Source organism: Scomber japonicus, chromosome 2 (genome assembly GCF_027409825.1).
Source record: "Scomber japonicus isolate fScoJap1 chromosome 2, fScoJap1.pri, whole genome shotgun sequence".
Lineage (NCBI taxonomy): Eukaryota > Metazoa > Chordata > Actinopteri > Scombriformes > Scombridae > Scomber > Scomber japonicus.
This window is the reverse complement of record NC_070579.1, coordinates 20008711-20033211: the sequence shown is the minus strand read 5'-3', so window position 1 is coordinate 20033211 and position 24501 is coordinate 20008711. Positions and strand designations below refer to the sequence as shown.

General features: G+C 38.8%; 1 protein-coding gene across 2 annotated transcripts in view; it reads left to right on the top strand.

Annotated features, from left to right (window-relative positions):
- ndst3 (N-deacetylase/N-sulfotransferase (heparan glucosaminyl) 3) overlaps window positions 1–18906 on the top strand; it is a 40829-nt gene extending 21923 nt beyond the window's left edge. Inside the window, exons 6-14 of one of the 2 annotated variants that reach the window (XM_053331035.1) lie at window positions 7679–7861; window positions 8162–8258; window positions 9233–9356; window positions 10181–10355; window positions 10786–10956; window positions 11545–11654; window positions 16706–16808; window positions 18158–18268; window positions 18877–18906. In XM_053331035.1, coding sequence (XP_053187010.1) covers window positions 7679–7861; window positions 8162–8258; window positions 9233–9356; window positions 10181–10355; window positions 10786–10956; window positions 11545–11654; window positions 16706–16808; window positions 18158–18268; window positions 18877–18906 — 1104 coding nt within the window. Of the gene's footprint in view, window positions 1–7678; window positions 7862–8161; window positions 8259–9232; window positions 9357–10180; window positions 10356–10785; window positions 10957–11544; window positions 11655–16705; window positions 16809–18157; window positions 18269–18871 lie in introns of both variants that reach the window. The other variant, XM_053331044.1, reaches the window with a different exon arrangement.
- Window positions 18907–24501: the final 5595 nt, after the last annotated feature.

Sequence of the window (24501 nt, the reverse complement as noted above, 5' to 3'; positions counted from 1 at the left end):
TTTCATTTGTTTCTTTGTTTCATTCCCTCTTTGTTACTTTCTCTTTAACATTTTCAAATAATAATGATACATTTGCATAGAGATAAAGTATGATCATTGTTCTACCCTCATCTGGCAGTTGACATAACAAAGCAGGAATCCGTTTGTATGCAGCTCAACAGAACCTAAATAATTGCTCGAGTCTGCAGTTCCTTCCTACCTACCTTCTCTGTGTCAAGTAGCTCTTTACCAAAAGTCCTCTGGTACACATAAAGTGTTTTACACTTCCCTGTGCAGCAACAAATGTTTTCTAATAATAGGCATGAACTATTTGGTTGTCATGGAGTAAAAAACTGGACTAGAGTGTAATTTACCTTTTTCTGTCCAAGGTATGTAGTGGTTTTGGGGGCTGAATTGCTCATTATGTATTGTTAAGTGAGACAAAATGCATGAATACAAGGAATCTATTTTAGGTGACATAGTCAACCATGTCTAGGTTAAAGGTACCAGAATCTAAACTGGCATGAGATCACACATCCTTTAAAATAAATACTGACATGGCCAATTAAATGGCTGAATTAAAATCACAGACTTGCTCTTATTAAAATGTATATTATCCCATCATCTTAAAAGCCTATTTTGTCAAAACAGTCACAAAGTAACAGCAGACTGCTTTGTGTTTCCTAAAATCACCAGAAAGGAAAGGATATATATGCCGTGAAGAAAATGATAAATAACAATAAATATGCCAAAATAATGAAAACAACTATGTTTCCCTCCTACCACTGAAATGCCATTACTGTAAGAAGCACTCAGATAAATGAGTTTTGTATGTATAGTTTTTACAATAAAATAGCTCATATTCTCCTCCATCAAAATGTCATGTCAATGTCATGCTATTTTCAACTTGTCACATTGTCTTCATTATATTTGCAGCATTGTGCTGAGGTGGTGATTAGTGCCAGAAAGATTTCTATGGATAATTTAATTTGTGTGTGTTATATTTATGTAGCTGTTTCTAAGAATATTTCTGCTCACATCACCTGTGATGTCATCTCAACATGAGCTCACACACCAAGAGGGATGCCTCTAAAAAGGCTCACTGTCCCTCTTTCTCTAGCTTTCACACACACACACACACACACACACACACACACACACACACACACACACGCTCTCACACACGCACGCATGCACGCACACACACACACACACACACACACACACACACACACACCCACACACACACACCCACAGCCAGAAACACACAAAGGCTAATTACATTTTTTCCCCCTCTGTTCTCACTATCTTTTGTCCTTCTCCCTCACTTCTCCCTTTCTTAATCAGTGCAATAAAGATGAAACTCTTCTCTTGTTGTATCTCTTAATGAAGAGACCCATTAAACATAAAAGCAATTTAAACACTAAATGAGAGTTATCTGCTATGACACACATCTTCACACACACACACACACACACACACACACACACACACACACACACACACACACACACACACACATACACTGATGATTCATTTTAGTTTCTCCCTGCTTTGTTTCCATTTGCAGATGCAAAAGCTTTCATTAGAGTGTGCCCTTTTGTAATCAATAGTGTTCTGTAACTCTCTGCTTTAGTCCCCCAGGGGTGTCCTATTGTTTGATGATCTGCACATTGGTAACATTGTCACTTCCCATTCAATGACTTTAAATCACATTTGGCCCGTGGTGGTAGTTTACCACTGACAACAAGTGACCAACATATTGGATGTGTGTGCATGTACATGTGTTCATTTGTCTTTGTGTGTTCATTTGGATACTTTTCCATCATTCCTGGGCTGCATAAGGCAATCATTGAGCTCCCTGTCTCACATAAGCTCGACAATCGATTGGACGACCTAGACTCTGCAAACAGCCAATAGGGCACAAGTCATTTCGCAATAAATGGCCAGAGAGTTGGTGAGAGAGCAGGGGGAGAGACACAGAGAGAGAGAGCAAGCAAAGGAGGAGAAGAGGGGAGAGAGTGGGGGGAGACAGGGAAGGCAGGGTGAGGAGGTGGCAGACAGATTGAGATTTAATTTTCAGGTCACGGCATCTTGTGTCACTTGAGAATCCAGACACATACAGAGAGGAGGTGATGCACACACACACAAACACACAAACACACACACACACACACACACACACACACACACACACAAACACCTTCCCATGCATATGTCAGCATGCCAGTTTCTGCGTATGTGTGCATGTGTATGTTTATATAAATGTGTGTGGAGCTGACATAAGCAGAGCTGTAGACATATATCAGGGCTGACATTTAGCGCTTAGCTCTGCCACTAAGCTTATTAGCCAAAATATCAGCACAATCTCCCGCCCCCCCCCTTACAGTCGCCTGTTTTTACCCAGCATTCACCCTCACATCACTCACTCTTCCTTTCCTGTTCTGATCCCTTGTGGCCTTTTATCTTTTCTCCATCTTTTTTTAATTTTTTATTTACTCTTCTTGAAATCCTAAACCTATGCGAGTGTGTTGACTTTGCTCACACATGTGAATCTGCCACACGTCTTTCTTGTCTCATTTCCACTCCTTCCTTTCCTTTCTCCGGAGTCCTGCTGATTGCTACTGAAGGCTTTGGCAGCTCATCAACACATAAACGCTCTCTCATACACACACACACACACACACACACACACACACACACACACACACACACACACACAATAAGTTACTATCCACAGGAGCAGAAATTACAAAGTGAGAGTAAAGCAGTGAAAAGCAGCAGAATAGGAAAGGACCCGTAGATGTTGACTAGAGCAGGCAGAATAAATTGAATTGAAATCATTTGCTGTATTGATGTTCAGCTTTCAATTATCCACTGATGAGACAAAGACAGCGAGATGGACTGAGAAAGAAAGAGAGAGAACAAGTTGCAAGAGCGAGAAGGGAAGAGAGGAGGATGATGGTGAAGGAGGAAGAATAAAACTGGCAGGGGGTTGTAGGCTTCTTTTTAGTAGCAATAACAATTCAATCAGGGAGAAATGTATGTGGAACTAAGTGTTCTGTAATGGGAAACAGACTGTTACAGCTACACACTGGAGGAGAGAGAAAGCACCAGAGGAGGGAGAGGAGGATGAGTGGTAGAGTGCCAAGGACAGGCAGACAGATAGAATAAATCATTCATGTTTTCTTAATTCTAGTTCAGACATGACACCAGCACAAAAGTGTAATGGTTGCAAAAAATAGATTAAATAAAGGACAAAACAAGATAGGGTTTGATGTGTAATTGCAGGTTGCTGTTGTTTTCTCAGGTGTTCCTTGAGCTGTTTCATCACCATCTACAATTTGATTTCATTTTTATAACCACTTTGTGTAATAGTGGGACAATAGTTACCATCAGGAGCATACTCAAAAATTAGTCACTTTTACTGTATGAACTCAAAACCTGCCAACAATTAGTATGTAGTAGGATTTAGGACACATAAGCTTTCAGTTGATGTCCCCTTCAAAAGTTTGCAGGTGATTTTAACTTGTTTTTTTGGATGATGGCAAAGTTTGAAATGTTACAAAGCAAATTGTTTTGTAGATTGATTTGTAGAAAATATATATTATTATAAAATACATTTAAAGATAGATATGTTGCTGTATAGATATATAGACAAATAGACAGATAGATACAAAGTCATCCTAAATCAAGGTCCAGTAAATCAAATAATTTCTCCAAAAATGCAATCATGTTAGAGGGGATTGGAACATGTTGCAAACTCAAATACATCACTGGTGTTTTTCTAATCTTTTAAGACATGACTCTCATGTGTGTGTATGCTCATGTGTTCATGGATTTTGAAGAACATGACTCCATGTTGGACTGACATGCTTCATCAGAGCATCTAGGTCAGCATGAGATCAGAGAGAGAGAGAGGGTAGAAAAAAAACAAGCATAAAGTGATTTTTGGAGCAGATGAGCAAGTTAGAGCAAGAAATTAAAGGATGAGGGATGAGGGAGGAAATTAAGCTACGTAGAAGCAATAAGAGGAAAAGACAAGGGACAAAGATTAAAAGAGGGAGACTGCAGCGTTTGGGTTTATGTCTCTCATTTTTTCACTTTGCTCCCAGTCTGGTTCCAAGTATGATTTGAGCCCAATTCTGGTGTTAAATTATTAGCATGGTATTCTTTATTAAAGGCGCATATGGGACTCAAAGCAATCCAATATTCAGGAAATGAGATGTGGCACTGGATGCTGAGAAAAGGTTTATATGATTCAGTTAATTGAATTTTTAGCCACAGTGAGTCCTTCCACCGAAAGGGTTTGGGGCCGGCACTGTGTCGGGAGATTAACACTCTCTCAAGTGGCTTTTTTGTGTTTTGCTTTTTAATTCAGAATAACCTGCCAAGGTTACTTTGTCTGGCTTTCCCTTTGTTAACATCCCCACCCCACACACACACACACACACACACACACCTTTTTCTTTTCTCCTTTTCTGCAGTTTTCAAATTGCAAACACAAAATCACCCTGTTTCCCCCTCTTTGTTTAATTTGGCAGCCAGTGCTTAAGCCCAAGATCCATAATGAATGTGTCCATGTTCAGTGTTGGGGTAGTTACTCAAAAAAAGTAATTCATTACTAGTTACTAGTTACTTCCGTAAATTGTAATGAGATTACTTTACTAGTTACTGGATTTGAAAAGTAACTTCACTACTTATTACTTTACTTTCCCATTTCCGTGTAGATACATGGAAAAACATCACTTAGTCTGCCCACATAGTGTTTATTGTATAGAAAATGGAATGTAAAACCATACGAAAGAACACTATCCCTGTCTTCACAAAGAAATATGCCTCACTGTAAAAGCCACAAATAACAGCTTAAAGGAGGCTATGGTGGGGTCAATGAACACACAAGTTTCAAAACACAGGCGTCAATGAAAGTGGTCAAAGAAAAATATAAACATAAAGGTCACTTTATCCCATAAAATAAAACAGAAATGCACTTAAGCCCATAAAAAGGAAACAGAAAATGCAGGGTCGCGGGTATTTTATCTAATATTTTTCTAAACCTGGGCGATTCAATGGTCGACAGGGGAAGCATGTCTTCTACAATGAACCCTGCAACTAGCCTGTTAATTTCTTTTTGTGTTACCTGCTGCGCTCCAAGACTTGACAAAAGCTTAGCTTGTTTAGGTGGGGTCGGCTGCTCAGTGACTCCTTCAAATGACCGACAAGCAGGATCTTTGGCCACAAGTTTTGTATTGCCATGCTGCGCTGACAAATGCTTAGACAGGTTGCTCATTGACGTGGCAGCAGTTAAAAAACACTTGTCGCCAGGGCATAGAGTGCATTTCACACGGATATTTTTGTCTTTTCGAGAAATAAACTGGAAGTAATGTGCATATCGTCACTGGCCAAAACCCCTATCTCCTTCTCCGGCGTCTCCATCTCCATCTCCAATTCCCTGCTTCTCACCGGCAGCGACGTCACTCAAATCAAATCGATCTCCATGACAACAGTGCACTGCCCAGGCCATACAGTCTATGGCCCAGGCAAGCACACACACAAGCAACGCGCATGCACACACGCCACTTAACAGATCAGAACTTTACACAAACGCAAACAAGGCAGGGTAACGCAGAAAAGCACGTTACTATAGTCTAGTAAAGTAGTATAGTTACCGATATTTTTAGTGTAATGCGTTACTTTACTTAGTTACACAAAAAAGTAATATCGTTACTGTAATCCGTTACTTTGTAACTCGTTACCCCCAACACTGTCCATGTTCCATACCAATCTCTCTCTCTTTCTCGCAGAGTGTTTTTCATTCACCTGCACATATACTAGACACCACACATACACATCCATACAGCACACACCCCCTCCCCTCACCGCCTGAGTCAGACATCATAGGGTATTGAGTGGTTTGAAGTGAACATAAATCACTTTTTGATCACTTTCTCTGCTTTCAAAAAAGCACAAAACAACACAAAATGGGAGAACTGGGAAACTTTGAAATGGTTCATACCATCTTATTTACTCAGGTCAGATTTGTAGGCATTTGTTGCATATCACTCCAAAACATTATCATTTTATAAAAATTACATCATCCTCTCTTTTTTTCCTAGCAGTATGCCATAGGAAATAATCCTTCTGAACACCAAATGTGAATAGATGTGAGGCACAAATGTGAGGCACTGTAAAATTTAATTTTACACATTTTTGACAGTAATGCTCAAGTTCCTCATTCATGCTTCAAAGAGGATGGATTTACTGGGAGGAGTAGGAAAGCAGTTTTACTGGCTTGTATTTCTGTTGTTCCTGGTTGAGTGCATGGTGGTTCCACTTTGTTACTTCAACTAGATTGATATGAAACAGGCAAGGCTGGGTGGTGCAATGCTGGTTTGCTTGGAGTGAGCACAAGATAAGACGGCTATGGCAGATGCACACAATTGTGATGGCATACACAAACGCACAAACGCATAAACAATTACGCTGACATGCGCCCTGCTTGCATACCCTTGCTCTCTCTCTCTCTCTCTCTCGCTCTTTCTTTATTCTGTGTTGCGGTCTCTGTCACAAGGACACACACAAGTAACCACACACATGTCTACTCCTCTTTCTCTCAGCCTCACAGTGCATCTCATACACACACACACACACACACACAAAGATTCCTCCCATCAGTATTCGGAGGTGATCAGTATTCTGAACAGCTTTCCAGGTCGGCCGGACGCTGATCCATCAAACCCCGACAGTGTGTCGCTTTGTATCTACGGCAACCTTCAGCGTTAAAGAGGAGCACCGACAGTCCTCTGTCACCAGGAAATTCACTGCTTGTGTGTGTCTTTGCATGTGTGTGTGTGTGTGTTCACATTCATGGGTGTTCTCCAAAATATACTCACACACATTCATTCATGCACACATGAACACACACATGCACACTTCCACATTCACCAAATAATTTATATCTTAATGGCTGATGTTACTGTTTCATCCAGACACTACACGTACCCAAGCTCCTTCCAATCACAAAAAGAAACGTGTGTGTGTGTGCGCTTGCATTTGTCTGTAGCAGCCATCTTAGCTTGTCTCTTTGATCAGCCTAAAAAAGCACTGAGGCGTGAACAGATTGCCTGGACCAACACACTATCTCCTTTACTCCCTCTGAGTCTCTCCTTATCCCTCACACACATTAACACACTGTGGACACACTGACGCACTCTCAGACACTCTCCCGTGTAAAGCCGTACCTCTCCCATCACCAGGTGGTTATGAGGAGTATTGTGTTGCCTCCTCAACTTTATCTATCACAAGTGGTGAATACAGCGGTTTCAATTCATCTGATTTTCCCCTGCACTGGGGAAACTGCACTGGGCTGAGAGCTAATGTATAATCTTACATAACAAAAGTGGAGGAGTGTGTCACTTTGCAAAATGATAACAAATATTGATTCCCACTGCTGGACAGCTCCTCCGTTAGATACTTTAAAACCATCACACACTGAGAAATTAGCAATTTGCTTTCCACTGCAGTCAGTAATTCAATTTTCAGTACTGCCTCAGTCTTTCACAAACATGGGAAATTGGGAAATAAGATTTTGGCTTTATCACCATTATGCACAATATAGTATATGTATCTTTTTCTTTCTTTTCATGCCCTTACCTTTTCTCTGTTTCCCTTCTATCCTGTCTATGTTTCTCCACCACAGATCAGTATATTCATGACCCACCTGTCTAACTATGGCAACGATCGCCTGGGCCTTTATACATTTGTCCATCTGGCCTCCTTTCTTCGCTCCTGGACAAACCTGAAACTCCATACACTCCCACCTCTTCAGCTTGCGCACAAGTACTTCCAGCTATTTCCCGAGCAAAAGAACCCACTCTGGCAGGTATGTTTACATGGATATTTGCCTACCTGTACTGGTGAATGATTTCATGTGCATTTTGTCATTTTATCACTTAGAATTTGTGTGTACTGTAAAGATATTCTTATTGTAGATTAAAAACATTATACACTGTCTGATTTTGGTATAGTGGAGTTCCATTTTCTTTTGTATTCTTTGGGAATCATTGAGTGAAATACATATTCACCCATTGTAAAATAAATCATCAATGCGCTGGATGTATTTACACTTGTGTTTTTTATGTGCAGTATTCATATGTAGCCCTATCATCATTTGTCTGTTCAGAACCCATGTGATGACAAACGGCATAAAGACATCTGGTCTAAGGAGAAAACCTGTGACAGATTGCCCAAGTTCATGGTTATAGGACCACAGAAAACAGGTAAGCTACATACATACACATGCAACAAGTTTATATAGTGGCAAGTCACAACAGAAGTTATCTCAGGGCATTTTCCATTTAGAGCAGGTCTAGACTGTACTCTTTACTCTTTTGTAAAGAGTACACTGTGTGTCCACATGTCTACTCCACATCAGAGCCCATTCATTTAATCCCCCTCGCTCCTTTTGGTCCTGTCAGAGGGAGACAAAGGAGGAGGCTTTTACTTCTTTTTTTCCACCCACATACTATCTACTTTAGATGCATAGAGATACAGTACTGAGCTACTGCCCTCCCCCTCTTTACTTTTCTTACTTTTCCTCTGTCAGAGAGATAAATAAAGAGGACATTATTAGAAAATCTGTATGCGGTGCCTGGCACCCGAGTTTTGACTCCTTGTGATTTCAGAAATTCTAATTGCCGGTGTTTCGTGTGAGAGGTTAGGAGGTCCCATAATGCGGCTAATAAACCAGATCATAATTTCCTAAATGGGAGGATGGGTCACTATGGCAACATTAGCAGCCCAACAACAATCACAGTACAATAAACTATAATTTTATTGAAGGGTATGCCTCCCATGTCAGAGATGTTGCTGCAAATAAGAGGTAAGAGTGAGTAGAGATGTAACAAGATGTGTGGGAGTAAGCGTAAGGGGAACAGGGTGGAGAGAGAGCTGCTGAGGGTGAGACAGAGGGCACGACCAGAGCCCCAGTGCTGATTGGTGTCAAATGGTTTTGAATCATTTGATGGGGAGGCCTGTGATCATTGCAGACACACACATACACACACATACATACATATACACAGTGTATTCTCAGCAAGATATAAATCTTGCAGGGTGAAAAATCCTCCAGTATGGATCAGTGGATGACAGGTCTCACACATACTGTGGCACGCACACACACACACACACACACAGACAACTCTCTGCTGAGCTGAATTAACGAGCCAGTTATGAATTATGCCCTTTCTTCCAGGAACGACAGCACTTTATCTTTTCCTGCTCATGCATCCCTCCATCTCCAGTAATTTCCCCAGTCCAAAGACTTACGAGGAGGTCCAGTTCTTCAACACTAACAACTACCATAAAGGAATTGACTGGTGAGAACACACACACACACACACACACACACACACACACACACACACACACACACACACACATGTTGTTCTAGTCACTTTTGGGGAAATTAGACTTATATTAATTTCCTAGAGACTTACCCTAATCCTAACCATAACCACTACATGCCTAACCCTAACCTTTCCTTAACCATAACCTTATTGACTGACCCAGAAATCAGTCTTTTACAAGCTGTCCCCAATTAACTGCTCTTAAGTCAGAAATTCCCCCCCAAAAGCAGCCTACGACACACACACACACACACACACACACACACACACACACACACACACTTATCCCCTGTTTCACTCTCTCTCAGCAGAATTCAAGGTGAAATGAACTATTATAAACAACCCTTTTCGTTCTGTTAGGTTGTTACAGACTGTATTGTGTCTTGCAGACTTCAGTGATCCATTAAGTAGTTCAACAATGTCTTCAAAATGATCCTATTAAGCCTTCAAAATGATCCTTTTAAGACTGTACATATAAGCCAACAGACATATGGCTGTCTAAATTGACCCATAAATGGGTTACTTAGCTGACAGAGACAGCTGGTGCATTCTCCAAAGTCATCCAGCAAGAACTTTACTCTGAACAGTTTTTATTAAACACTGTTTGAATTAAATCATTAAGTTTATTTTATGGTGGCTCCCACTTGCTGTCTTAATAAATGGCCATATTTTTGTGACTTCACACAGGAATGTTACTTTGAATGAAGCATTTTTCTGACAGAGTTTACTAAAGTGCATGTGTATCATGAGTGTCTGCATTTCTTCTTCATTTTTCTGTGTGTCTGTTGCTTCAGGTACATGGAGTTTTTCCCTGTACCCTCTAATATTAGCACGGACTTCCTCTTTGAGAAAAGCGCTAACTACTTCCCCGCAGAGGATTCCCCGCGGCGCGCTGCTGCCCTGCTGCCCAAGGCCAAGATCATCACCCTGCTCATCAACCCCTCTGACAGAGCCTACAGCTGGTATCAGGTACATACACAAACAGAATACATTACGCGCCAGTGACTACACATGCATTATTTTTGCCTGCCTCTGCCTGCCTCTTCATATGACATGCTTCATCTCTGTATTGATCTGCAGTGAGTTCTTTATCCAAGACTGTTAGAAGTCCTTTTTTTCTCTGTGAGTGAGGAGTTAATGAGCCTCATATATATTTACCTACATATGGAAAATGTCAGGATATCTGAATCTTCAACTTAAGTCTTTGATTAATGAAACATGGAAGTCAACAATGTGCTGGCTGATATGTTATGCCATTGTCCACAATAAAGATTATAGTTGTGACTTTATGAATATTTGTGAAGTTATGAATATATTAATGTATGAGAATGGCATCAATTGTACAATCAGAATGAGAAGTCTTTAAAGGGTATGTGGCTGTATTTTCTAACCTTCCCAGCATCAAAGAGCTCACGAGGACCATGCAGCCCTGCGGTTCACCTTCTATGATGTCATCAGCGCAAGACCGGGAGCACCAGCTGAGCTGCGCTCCCTGCAGAGCCGCTGCCTCATCCCTGGCCTCTACTCCACACACCTAGAGAGATGGCTTACTTACTACCCTGCTAATCAGGTATTCATAGATACAAGCCCTTACAAATGCACATGCATGAACCATTACACTCTACATCATAGGTTTACAACCTGAGGGTCTGGACTCCTACAAGTGGTCACTGGATTGGTTTAAGGGATCCTCTAATTTTTGCTTTATTTATTGTGAAGTACTGTATATTATTTCATCTCACCTCAAAAGTTGTTAAAAAAAAGAAAATAATTCATCTTTCATTGAACTGCTAGACAATGCAGTGTTTAATGAGGGGTCCCAGGTATTTTTTGGGATTACAAGCCAAAAAGGTTGGCTTGTGACCCCTGTTCTGCTCTCTTTCACTGCATATGAATGGATGTTAATATTATTTTATGTAAGATGAGATGTTTATTTGTGATGAGAGACATAATTGAAATAATGCTAACTGTATATACTACATAGTTTAAGAGATGTAAGTGATGTACAATGTCAGAGTTTAGTTTTCCATCATTTACAGAGGAGTGGGGCAAGATGTAGGGAACCATACTGTCACCTTTATTGTGTTCCTGAAATCAATTGTAATGCACTAACTAGTTATAGTTCCCAGCTTTACAGTTTGTATGTATCTGTGTGTAGGTGATGATCATAGATGGCCATCAGCTGAGAAACAACCCTGCGGCAGTGATGGATGAAGTCCAGAGGTTTCTGGGAGTCACTCCTCATTTTAACTACTCTCAGGCCCTTACGTAAGTGTCTCACACTGTACATCTGCCATCTCTTTGTCTCTCTCTCTCTCTCTCTCTCTCAGTCTCTCAGAGGCCTGTCCTCCTGTGTAAAGGCATCTTTCACCTGCTGTTTCTTGTGATTGAAATGCTCATTCAAATTCTAGCAATAATAAGACTTCAAAGTCAAATCTGTGTGAAGCCTGACATCTGCTGGTGAGGCTGCTTTTGCCAGTCTTTGGTGCCAGGTGATGTCATTGATGAAAACAACAACAATGATATCGCCAGGCACCAAAGAGCAACCACTAGCAGATGGTCAGTTCACTAAATGCTCTGAGCCATTAAATTGCAGACTTCACATAGATTTAGGTTTGAGCCACTGTCTGTATTTTAAGGGGAAGCAAACGTGCGTATGTGCGTTTTTCAAATGTTATGTCTTATGTAGTATGTAGTCCCCCCAAAAGGCCACAGAGCCAAATACAAGACGTGATGACACAGGAAAGAAGTGGTCATTTTTTAAATATTTATATTTACTTCAAATGTGTTGTATATAATTACAGCAGAAACTCTTGGGAGTAATTTTTTTTATTATAGATATATTATAAAGTAGCCTAACAGCAAGTATTTTACGTAGTCCATAACATTTATTGAGGAATGCCTTTATAAACCTTATCTATCCCAATTGCCAGTAATCAATAAAACAAAGCTTCCAAACATATTAAAAATAATAACAACTTATTATGTTGCTTGTGTAATTTGAAGTAACATTTGTATAACGTAATGAACACATTTTGTTTTTGCAATAACAATTTGATGCCTATATTCTTGAGAGAGACACTCAAGTAGTGTTTCAGCCTCCTGGGTTGCTGGCCTGGGATCAATTCCCAATAGAGTGTTCACTGTCCTCTCACTTACACCGCCTGCCTGTCTGTGTTACAGCTGTCTGAATAAATAAAAGTGTGAAAAGGTTAATCCACTGCACAGTGTCAATCCAAAATGACTAAATCAGCAATGGCAACAGTGCCAGTCATTAAGATAAATCACTTATGCAACTTTTATGAATGACAAACAGCACATCCAGCTAATATATAAATGTTCACAGTTTTTCAAGTCTTTCTCAAAACAATAGTCAGGTAACCAAATAAACACTGAATTTCAACAGTGGTTAATATGTACTTTTGAAGGTTGGAAAGTGTGGATTGGCTCTTACCGGCCAATGGCAGTACAAAAGAAGCCTCTGTGTATATCTCAGGGAGCTTGGGGGGAGTGGGGGGCTTGCTTAAACAAGGTGCAAAACCGAATGTTAGAAATATTTTATAACATTTCTGATTCTTACAAATAGAAGCTTTAAAAATTGTGATGTATAGCCACAGAAGACCAATTGACCAACTGAGGCACATTCTCAAGAGCTGTAAATGCAACTCAGCAATAACATCATGTGTGTATTCTGTGATACAGGTACATTATACAAGTTATGTGTTTATATTTGAATACATTTAATATGTTGGAAGTGATTTCTAAAACATGTCAACCAAATTATTTTGATTAGAAACACAATTCTTAATGTTCTGTTTCCCCTCATTCTCCATTAGAGATGTTGTGTGTGACCTTTAAGTTTGGGAGGAGTGGTAAACCGTTAATTTATCAAGCGCCACTCATCAGAATGCAATCAGCTTGCAAGCCCTCAAACATCCAGACAGGGACATCTAGAGTTTGCAGCTCAGATTGGGACAGAGAGTGTCTCTGTTTTGAATCATGGACCCACATGCATACAAATGATTTGTAAAGAGATGCATTTTGACAGAAAAAAAGCAATGTGCGCGTGTCTATGCTTGAGTCTATGCTTGAGTGTGTGTATGTGTGTGTGCATGTGTGTGTGTGTGTGTGTGTGTGTGTGTTTTGGGCAAAGAGTTAGTTACACAAAAGCCTAATCTTTCTTTTCTCCTCCTCATTCTTTTGACATGGCAGCAGTCTGACAGATCCTCAACTCTGGAGCCTATTTATTTACTGTAATCCCCTCTCCTTTCTTCCCCCTGTCTTGTCAGAGGAAAAGTGAAGGAGAACCACTTAACTCTTTTTTTTCTCTTACTCACCCACTGATGCATGCAGATAAAGAACAATATTTGCATCTTTCAGTCACATACACATTAGCCCCGATCCTCTGGCTGCCAAATAGCAGTTAGCCATAATGCATATCTTTCTACATCTTCTTTTGCTATACCTTGTGCATCTATACTGCAACAACAATCTGCATAAATATATGCATGCAAACTCCTTCAGAATTTCACATATAAATAATAGATTAGTAAAAATTCTACAGTACATAAATGTACATTCAAAAACATATGCAGGTACACTGTGCACACATGCATATACTCATTTAAATATACATGTAGACCAACAAGTAAAATGTAAAATTATTTATTAGAGTACTAGAGTACTCTGAAAATGTCTCTCTGTATCCTTGTTTGGATTGTTACATATGGTAAAATGCTGCTGGGGTGCAACACTCAGACAGACAGCTAACAAGACAGACAGTTTGGCTTCACCAGGGGTGCTACAGCCAATCAGATAACTTTGTAGAAGTGACAACTTTTTTTTACTCTCCCATACATGGTGTATTGTTCACATTCAGTTGTGAATTAAAGACATGAATTGAAGTCCATCTCTGGCATATTCATCCCCAGTAATTTCACATTATCTCTCTCATCCTTTATGAGTTATGTTTTATAATAGGTGTTTTTGTGGTCTTTCCCTCTGTACTGTACCTTATTGTACTTAGTAGTCACAGAAGTCAAAAAATCTTTCACTTGTTTTCTGCCTAGAGGATTAAATACCATTCTGGCCTAAATAGAATTCCTGATTTTGATATATAGATAGATATACATATGAGAGATGTTGGAGCAACTTGCATGTTGGCAACCCCAGAGAAATAATGTGCCGCAAATGACTCAATTACATTTTCAGCATTTTCTATTTTTATACACATTAGCTTATTGATTGAGAAGATAAGAAACACTTTGGATGGATCAGAAACGCATATTTTTAAATAGAAAATAGAATACAGTATGTCAATACCAATAAATAAATATATAACCTCAGAAAAAGAAGTAATGCTTCTGATTCTTTGGAGGAGGAAAGAAATAATTACAACACAATAAATAATTCTTTGATAATGTGGCATACAAACAACCAATTACAGGTACTCAATTTGATGATTACACATTAAAAGCTTTGAATAAATATGGGCTAAAACAGTGCATAATAAAAACACACCAGCTTCTGTTTGCACACTTGCTTTCCTCAGGATGTTTTGACACACAATGAACTGAAACCCGACACATTTAAAGTTGCAACAATTAGTCAGTTATTCAATTGGAAAAAATGAATCTGCAACTACCCTGATGGTCAATTATTTTCTTTTTCAAGTTTTTGGAGTTAGATGCATAAATCATTTAAAAACTCTGTGCTATTTTTATGTTTTTAGACCAAACTATCAATTAATTGGGAAAATAATCTGCAGACTAGACAATAATAAAACTGATTGTTAGTTGCAGCCCTAATCACACTTTTTAATCTAGTAATTTATATAGTGTTAGAGATAAATTCCATCTCATCTAGAATAAACTTTACCAGTAGAATAATAAACTAGACCTTTCATCATGCTAGCTGTGTCTCTGTTGGACTGAGAAAGAGAGAGAGGTTGCACAACAGAGAGGAGATACAGAGTTTTTTTCTCTTTTTTTATTCCAGTAGTATTCCAGTATAACATTACAAACATTTACGGCACATTTTGTGATACCATAATTGAAGATGTTGAACCAGCTTCTAAGATATAAAGAGAAGCCAATACAATAAAACAAAAGAAGAAAATAAAAAAATAATAACAATGTGAGGGTCTCATTCTAGAAGGGCAAATAAGTCCATTAACAAAAATAGTCTTTGGGCCTTTTTGTTTGTCATGTAGTACACGAATTTCTTGTATAGCTTGAGTTCATTCTTCCAACCGTTGATGTGAGGTTTTATCTTGAGGTATTTACATTTGTGAATAAATTGTTTCCCAAGTGAGATTAGATTGTTCACCAAGAAGTCCAAGTTCTTCTCTGTCAACTGTACTCTACAACTTTAATAGACATTATTAATTCCCCAACATGATCACATTAAAAAAAAAAATGCTCTACTGTTTCAATGTCACTCTCACAAAAACCACAATCTTAAATCTTACATGTAGGAATTGGTTAGATGGATAGATATCATTTCATATTTTCAATGTCACCTCTTTAGCTTTGTGAGGGATTGGATAAGAATAAGATAAATATCTCTTCCTTATTTTTCTTGCCTCAACATCATTGTAATCACGCAGAACATATTTTCTTTTTAGCTGGTAAGGATAGTACTGTGTGTTAAAAACATTTCTAATGAATTTATTAGAGAATTGTTTACTACCTAAACTGACTCCTTCCACACAGAGTGATCTCATTTCCGAAACATTTGAATGCACCACCAGTTGTTGCGTCATTGTTTTAAAGGGAATTGGAATGGCTTTAATTACTTTATTGTACTCTTTTAATGAGCAGTGAAGATTATATTTAACGCAAAAAGTTCTCATGATTTACAAAATGACCATGTTCATCCATTAGATGTGATACAGCCCAAATTCCATTATCCAACCACGTTCCCAAAAACAATGACTTTCGATTGAACAGAACATATCTGTTATTCCACAAGGGTGAGTTGTGAGGAGATACATAGTGGGAGGGGGAGATAGAGACAAGAGAGATGAAACAAGACAGCACAAAAGTCAGAGAGACGCAGATAGCAAAAGAATCAGAGACAGACAGAGAGTGTTGAATGCATAGTGACATTTATGTCTGGTCCGTGAGTGCAAGATGGCCCATTTTTTCTTGCCTGATTTCCAGAAAAAAGAGACTCCTTCTTGATGTTGCAGCCAATATGTCATTAATCTTTAAAGTTAGCAGTTGAGATTTTTTATGGAGATATGTTTTGCTCTCCTTTCTCTGTCTTTCTCTTTCTTTCTCCTTTCTATCCGCCTTGCTCTTTTCCTCTTCTCTCAGGTTTGACCCTCAGAAGGGCTTTTGGTGCCAGCTCCTTGAGGGAGGAAAGACAAAGTGTTTGGGAAAGAGTAAAGGGAGGAAGTACCCTTCCATGGAGCCAGAGGTAATCTTTTATATTTTAATTCAGAGAGATTTATGCTCAGTGAAAAAGCGGTTATATGTATTGAATGACATGTTAGAGAAAGAGACAAATAAAAAAAGGAAAAGCAACAACCTGACTGACATTGACAGCCCACAGTCTTCACCGTTGCTGTGGCAAAAATTTCCCACAGGACTAAGCATTGGGTTGGAAACTGTCAGTCAATCAGATCCCCGACAGAAAGTTACAACCTAATTATGAGGATTCAATAGTGACACAACACCCATGAGAGAGAGGATGAGGGGGGATGGAACGAGAAAGGTAGATGGAGAAAATCCAATCCGTAAATCTTTGTCCTGGCCACCGATTCCACAAAGGACAGAGAATCACACATTTGCTCTCATGTGAAGACAAACACACACAGATACAATTTGTCTTCTCACGTGTGCTCATACATGCCTCGATGTCACCTGTAATTAAACTGTATTTGAGTTTCTACCAGTGGGACAGAGGCAGAGGGCAGATGAGGAGGGAGGAGATGGAAGGAAGACCAGTGAGGAGAGATTAGATTAGATTAAATTCCTTTATTGTCATTGCATAGAATACAACAAAATTCAAAACCCAAGGCAGAGAACAGAGCTCATTTAAAAAGTAATAAGTAGTCAAATAATAGGGCGAGATAAAATACATATATACACACGCAACCATACACATACATACTCAGTCATAAAAAAGGAAACTCAGTAATACAAAAGTGCCAACATAGATACATTTTCACATTTCACAGTAATATTGCACAAGTTGATTTATTGCACTTTGGTGTTTGTGAGATATATGTGTTGGGATAAGACAGGGAGATAAGATGAAAGATGAACACGAGAGGAAGAGAGCTCATGGATCCAATGCATCCTTCATGTAATTTCCCTCCCTCTCTTGAACCTCTCTTTTCTTAGCTCTGCTCCTACCAGTTGGCACTTAGTGACCATATAGTCCAACTGAGTAGAAAAACTCATCTAAAGATGGTGGCACATCATTAATCTCTCTCAATTTCTTGTTTGCCTCCTGTTCCCTCGGCATCATCCTTATTTTCTCTTCTAAATATCCCTCCTGCCAACCCTTTTTGCACTGCCTGTACTTCTTTCTCTTCCTGCCTCCTTCCATCTTTCCCTACTTTGCTCCCTGATCATTCCTCTCTCCTTTTTCTGTCTATTGTCATATGTCCCTTGCTACTTTGGTGCTTCCCCGCCTCCTTTTTAATCCTCTCACCAACTTGCCTCCTTTTCTTCTATCCCTTTTTTAATTTATTTCCTTACTCTCCATCCATGCCTGCTTATCGTCTTACCTCTTTTGCTCTCCCCTGCTTCTCTCTTCAGGCACGTGCATATCTCTCCAGGTACTACAGGGAACACAATGTGGAGCTGTCAAAGCTGCTGCATCGCCTCGGACAGCCCCTTCCCTCCTGGCTAAGAGAGGAGCTGCAGAAGGTCAGCAGCATTAAACTCTCTGACACTCAGCTTGCCAGCATATAAAAGTTGGTTAAAATCTCTAAATGAATTCATGTCAGTGGGTTGGACTGAAAAAAGTGAGAATCTGTGTTCTTAAACCACCTGAAAACTTGGTTTCAAATATTACTATAGTTTTTCCTCTATAATATGAAATTGCAATTACTGAATAAGCAACAATTAAAATGTTTGTACAGTAGCTCTGTGCATTCATGTTTTTTAGATGCCAGCAGTGTTGGCAATATAAGCGTGCAATCCCCCAGCAGTCATTAGATTTGAATTCAAATGTTGCTTATTTCTGCTTGGTGCACAGAAATACACGGCCTTTTCGACCAATGAGAAAAGCAAGAAATAACCAAAATTACTCTAAATGGTGTAAATGTTGAACCCCATCACTCATAATAACTTTGCGAAAACAGGTTTATAGGCCTTTTATATACTGAATACTGTCTGGGGATTTGTTTGTTCATGATTGCTACTGTATGTGCTTAAATATGAGAACAATATGGAATTAAATTATGTTATCCCTTCTTTTCCCCCTCTTCTCTGTCTCTCTATCCCCTCCCTCTCTACCTCTTTCTCAAGGTTAGATAACCTTTGCATCCATGAACCAGGGTTAAAGGTCAAGGGTCAAAGACCAGGAAGCAACCAGGAGCACCTGACCTTCAGATGCACTGTCTGTGGCCTTTTAGCAAACCCTGAGGTGAAGGCGAGGTCAAGGTGCCTTGTTTCACGGAGGAGCTGTGACACTGCTGAAGGAAGCAGAAGTCGTGAAAGCGCAAAGAGTCTTTGTGGACTGAAACTGAACACTTGAAAGGATGGATGGATGAATGTATGTGTGGATGGATGGATGAATGTATGGATGGATGGATGGATGGACAGGAGAAAGACAGTTTCAGCTGCCTGATACAGCTCTGAAGAAAGTAAGACTAAAAGGAAAATCACGTTATAATGATGAAGAGAACTATGGGAGAAAAGGAGCATTTTGGCAAGTCTTTGATGACCAAACCCTGTTCTGGCCTGTGTTGAACTCTCGTGCAGACCTGCAGTGACTCTGATGGTTTTTACTTTTTGTTTTATTTTCACCTATAATTTATGATGCCAGAACAGCGCTGGTCAGCTGTGCGTGGTTCCCATAGAAATGACTTTGCACTAAGTTCTGTTCCATGTATCTCTAAGACAAAACAATACACCCTATAGTTTGGTTTTAAGTTTGTTTCTTCCACAGTGAGAATGAAGATGCTGGAAGAATGACTTCATATTTTAAAGAAAGAGCATAGACTCAGGGTGATGACAGGCTGTTATTGTCTATGATAGGTTCTCATTGTTTTGTAACTTATTATTTTGTTAGGTAAAGCTAGATTCTGGTAGATCTGGTAGCCTTGTTCATCCTTAGAGATGTCACTTGAGGCTTTCACTGGAAAGTATGAACTGGAAATGAGTCACTGAAGCGAGATGCATTTGCTGCTCATTATTTTCCTGTGACAAGCCATGCAGAAGAATGCTGTGTCCATTTAACAGAGCATGAACACTGATGATTTCAGTGCTAAGGACTGAGGGGACATCAGTTTGTGGGAAGAAAACTGACCAAAATGAGCTGAATGGATATGACACTTAATTCCAAGACTCTTAAGTAGCTACTGACCACAGGCAGTTTTTGTTTTGTCAGTGTCTCATTTAAGTCTCAACCTCCTTTTTTTCCTTTTTAAAACCAGTGGCCTACGTTGTTTAGCTTCAATTTGAATGCAAAAAATGCAAAAAACCCTAAATGTCAAACACAGAAACCAAAATTAAAGAAATGGATATGACTTGCAGCATGAGATGTGTTTGTTTTGTTTTTTTTGTTTTTTTAATGAACAAGCCAACACACATAAACCATATTGTGCAGGGACAGATCCACACACACACTTGTGAAGCTACATTGTCTTTGACTTACTTTAACGGTTGACAATAGAGTAATTGTCCTCAAAGATAAATGAAAATGGCACGCGTGACAGTTGGCTATCTGAAGAATTTGTACACACTACTGCCAGGTACTGAATCAGTCACCATTAACAAACCTACAACAATAGTCAAGTTATTTCATTATTCCTGTTTTTCAAATCAAATACAACACAGAATTGTACAAAGTACACATTATGCCAGACTGCAACATACAGACAATGCTGTTACAATCAAACTTGACAAGAAAAGTGAAGCAAACAACAAATAATTGTGAAACGTTTTATGTTATAACATGATAGTTTCTTGTTATAACATAAAACGTTTCCCACGAAAAAGTGGGCCACGGTGATGCTGGTTCACTGCAAAAGGCTAAGTGCCAGTTCACAACCTGATTAACCGGGGTCCACCTCCGCCTGAGACCAATTTATCACATTATAACGTGAAACGTTTCATGTTATAACAATATAAATTATAACGTCATAACGTGAAAAGTTTTATGTTATAACAAGAAACTATAAGGTTATAACGTGATACTGATCCGTTTTTTTTTTGTTCTGGTATGGAAGCAATACGCTTCTGTATATAACAGTGAACACACAAGCCCTCGCAACCAATCGCAACCTCCCCGCTCCGCTGTTGGCTCCGCCCATACTTCCGCCCAGTAGAATCCGTGTTCTTTTTTTCCCGGCATGCACCTGAAATTTTCAAGATGGCGCTGCCTAGATGCGAAACTATTGGCTTCCGAGCAGGAGTCCACAAACCAATGGGTGACGTCACGGATGTTACGTCCATTTCTTTTATACAGTCTATGGTTATTACATGTCATGCATGATGCATTAAAGAACAACTGATGATGATGCAGAAATGTTATAGCCTGGGTATACCCATGCTCTCATTCGAGCGAGATTCTACTTCGCTCAGAAAGTTAGCTTGGCCACCATAGATGGCCACCAAGATAACATTTTCGCCTGAGATAGGGAACCAATCACAGAAGGCGATGACGACTGAACAGCGACTCTGTTTACTTCCAGCATGGCGGCCACGGAGGTACAGCAACCGTTCGAAGCAGCAATAGATTGTGTACTAAATACATACATTGGAAGACAAGTTCACTTTGAAAATAGAACAAAAACTTGCGCTACATGATTTTTCCCTACAGGCTCTGATTACGTCATCATGTATCGTTGATATGATTGGCTGTAAATTTGTCCAGTAGCGCATTTGATCGACATTCGTTGATCCCGCCTCAAATACGAGGAAATTAACGGCTCCTCGCCAGACCAGTCTGATGTTCGACAGCCTAGAAATGTAATGCATTACACAATAACTGTCACATCCTGTTAATGCCATGGCAATCAGACAAAGTACATACTGTATCAATGTCGGAAGCAGTGAGGCTGCGTGTTTTGATACTGCAGTAAAAGCTGCCATGTCAGATTATTACTCCCTCCAGTTAAAACACGAACACAAGGCATTCATGGAGCTACAGGCATTTATTGCATCCATACCGTCAACATGCCATGAGAACTAACTGGGTGAATACAAAACACAAAATTATAAATTTACAGACATAAATTCTCAAAGAGAATAACAATTTACTATTAAATATATATGTCACAAAACAAAACAAACTTACTAACTAAAATGAATAATTAGCATTGAAGCTTCGGTAAGGTAACATGCAGTTATCACGTGAACTCAAATTATTACAAACATACAAATAAAAATAAACTTGCATACCTCATTGGCCGCGTGAACTAAAGGGGTAAGAAAATGAACCTCCAGCCTTATAAGTCTTCATTCAGCTTCATACACTTCAATACAGCGAGCAACCCTTCAATGACCATCCCCTCTGCCAAAACCGAACTTTTTTCACCTGTGATTCTGCCATAGGGTTCTGCTCAGTGCGCAACCAACCAAAACAGTCCCACCCACAACAACACAAAGAACATTTGTTCCGCTATTAAAATATTACACAGCTCTTTTAATATATGTTTTATGTGTATAATCTAACTTATATTCATGTTAATAAGCAAAATAAATATTTTTAACCAAACAAAATTATTCTAATTTTTAACTTAAATTATTAAATGAACTGAAATTGTATGACTAACTGTGATGGCAGCTACACAGATCGTATTTGTCAGTCAGCTGAGCTATATATCTGATTAGTAATGTAGAACATTTACAATAAACCTTGAATATAATGGAGAGCTTTGAGAGTACCAAAGCAACAGGATATGACCATGAAGTCACAAAAGCCAACCAACATTAAATTTATGTCTTGGGTGTTCAAACAGCACAGTAGAAACTGGTCTGGAAGATAACATATGAGGAATCAATTAAAACATCCATCAAAGGTAAGACAGGTCTATGCAGGAGGCTGGTCATGTTCTTATTACATTACAGAAATGTTTACATTGTTCAACATAACAACAATGTCTCAAATGTTTTTTGCCATAAAGGATGAAAGATGAGTTATACAATGGCTCCCCATAAATCATTATATCCCTGCAGTTGGCCATTGTGTTTGAGAGGATAATGGCAGTAATTATAATCTCTTTCTTTGAATGAGTTATTTTGAAAATGGTATGGTTATTGCTTTTTGTTTCGTTACACCATAGATTTAATTGAATGGTGTGTAAAGACACAAGTAAATGTGTGAAGCAGTGTGGCCAGTGGAGAGAGCAGTTCATTTAGTTATTAACTACTTTACTGTTGATGTAGCTTGTGAATGGAATATTAAAATAAGTTGCAGAAATTTTCATCATAATATATCAAGAATAAGGTTGTTTATTATGGTCCAAACAATCTTGCTTAAAAAAGGAGTCATACTGCTCATAAAATATGTAAACTCAAGTGCTGATCTAGATATAGTATACTTGGTCTAAAAATAACACAAATCCCAAATCTATTAAGGCCACCTTCAAAAGCAGCTAGTGGAGGAGGGAGTTCCAAGCACCCAATTTGATGTGCATGACATCACTCTTATTCAGGTTTAATTTCTAACTTTAGATCTCCCCCAACTGGTTTTCCCAAGTGTTGCCAGAGTTTAAAGGATAAGAAGAGCTATGAGTGAAAATAAATTATCCATGTATAATGAAACCTTCTGTTCTCTACCACCACTGGTGACATCTCATTAGTGCAGAGAGCAGTAGCTACCAGTACAGTGAGAAAAACGAAAAGCAAAACATTAAGAAACAGCAATGCTAACTGGCTCCAGTATTTATCATTTAATTAAATATTTACTTATAATATATTTGGATTTTGTTTGTTTAATTATTTTAATAGAAAAAAACACAAATTCAAAAATACAAATTAGCAGCATATATAAAATCAACACAGCAGTGTACAAAATTGAGATAGCTCATATGTCTATTCTGTAATGTGCAATAATGACCACAGGAGGGTGCACTCACATAGAGACAAATGTACAGAGCAGTTCTGAGTTTAGGCAATCAATTCAGCATAGGTAAGACAAGGTACAGTACATGATGGTAGAGCTGACTGTTTACTCCCAAATACCTTTGTGTAACTACCACTCAGAGTTGTACAATGTCTCTGTTTGACATGTGATACAAATTACAATACAGAACAAAAGACAATAAAGGAGGAAGAGGAAATGTTTTAAAAAAAAAGGGAGTAATGCATGACTCATTTAATTCTATGGTAACATTTCTCATACGTTGCACATGAATAAGACATTCAAAATGCAGTTAGGATAGAAATGACATAAATTACCACATCCAGAGCCAGACAATGCTGTTCTTTTGATTATACTTTTTTAATTGAGCAAATGTTTTGGCTTTTGGTTTCCTGTGCATTTGAATCTCCAAATGTATTTATCTACAAATACAAACTTACAAAACTGCAGTTATGTCTTCTCAGTTGTGTCTTTTTACAAAATAATTTCAATAGCAAAGGTCTTTAATTTAAATCTTCTTGAGTGGAAGGGAAATAAATACAATCAGATTTGATTATACAGCAACAAAGCTGTGCCATTTGGAAAACAAATTGTAACCTGTGTGTCACTGCAATACATCCAGCATTGTAGAACACAGTCTCATGTGATGGGATAACCAAAAGATGGTGCCCTTTTGAAAAATATGAAAACTGATAGACTACTCTTCCAGTATATCTATTGTCAAGAGATATTATAGGAAGCAAGAAGTAAATACAGTTAAAATGTAATAAACTAATTGCTTTGATCATTTTCCAACAATTTAATAAGTGTACTTGACTTTTGAAGCACATAAAGAAAAAAAGAAAAA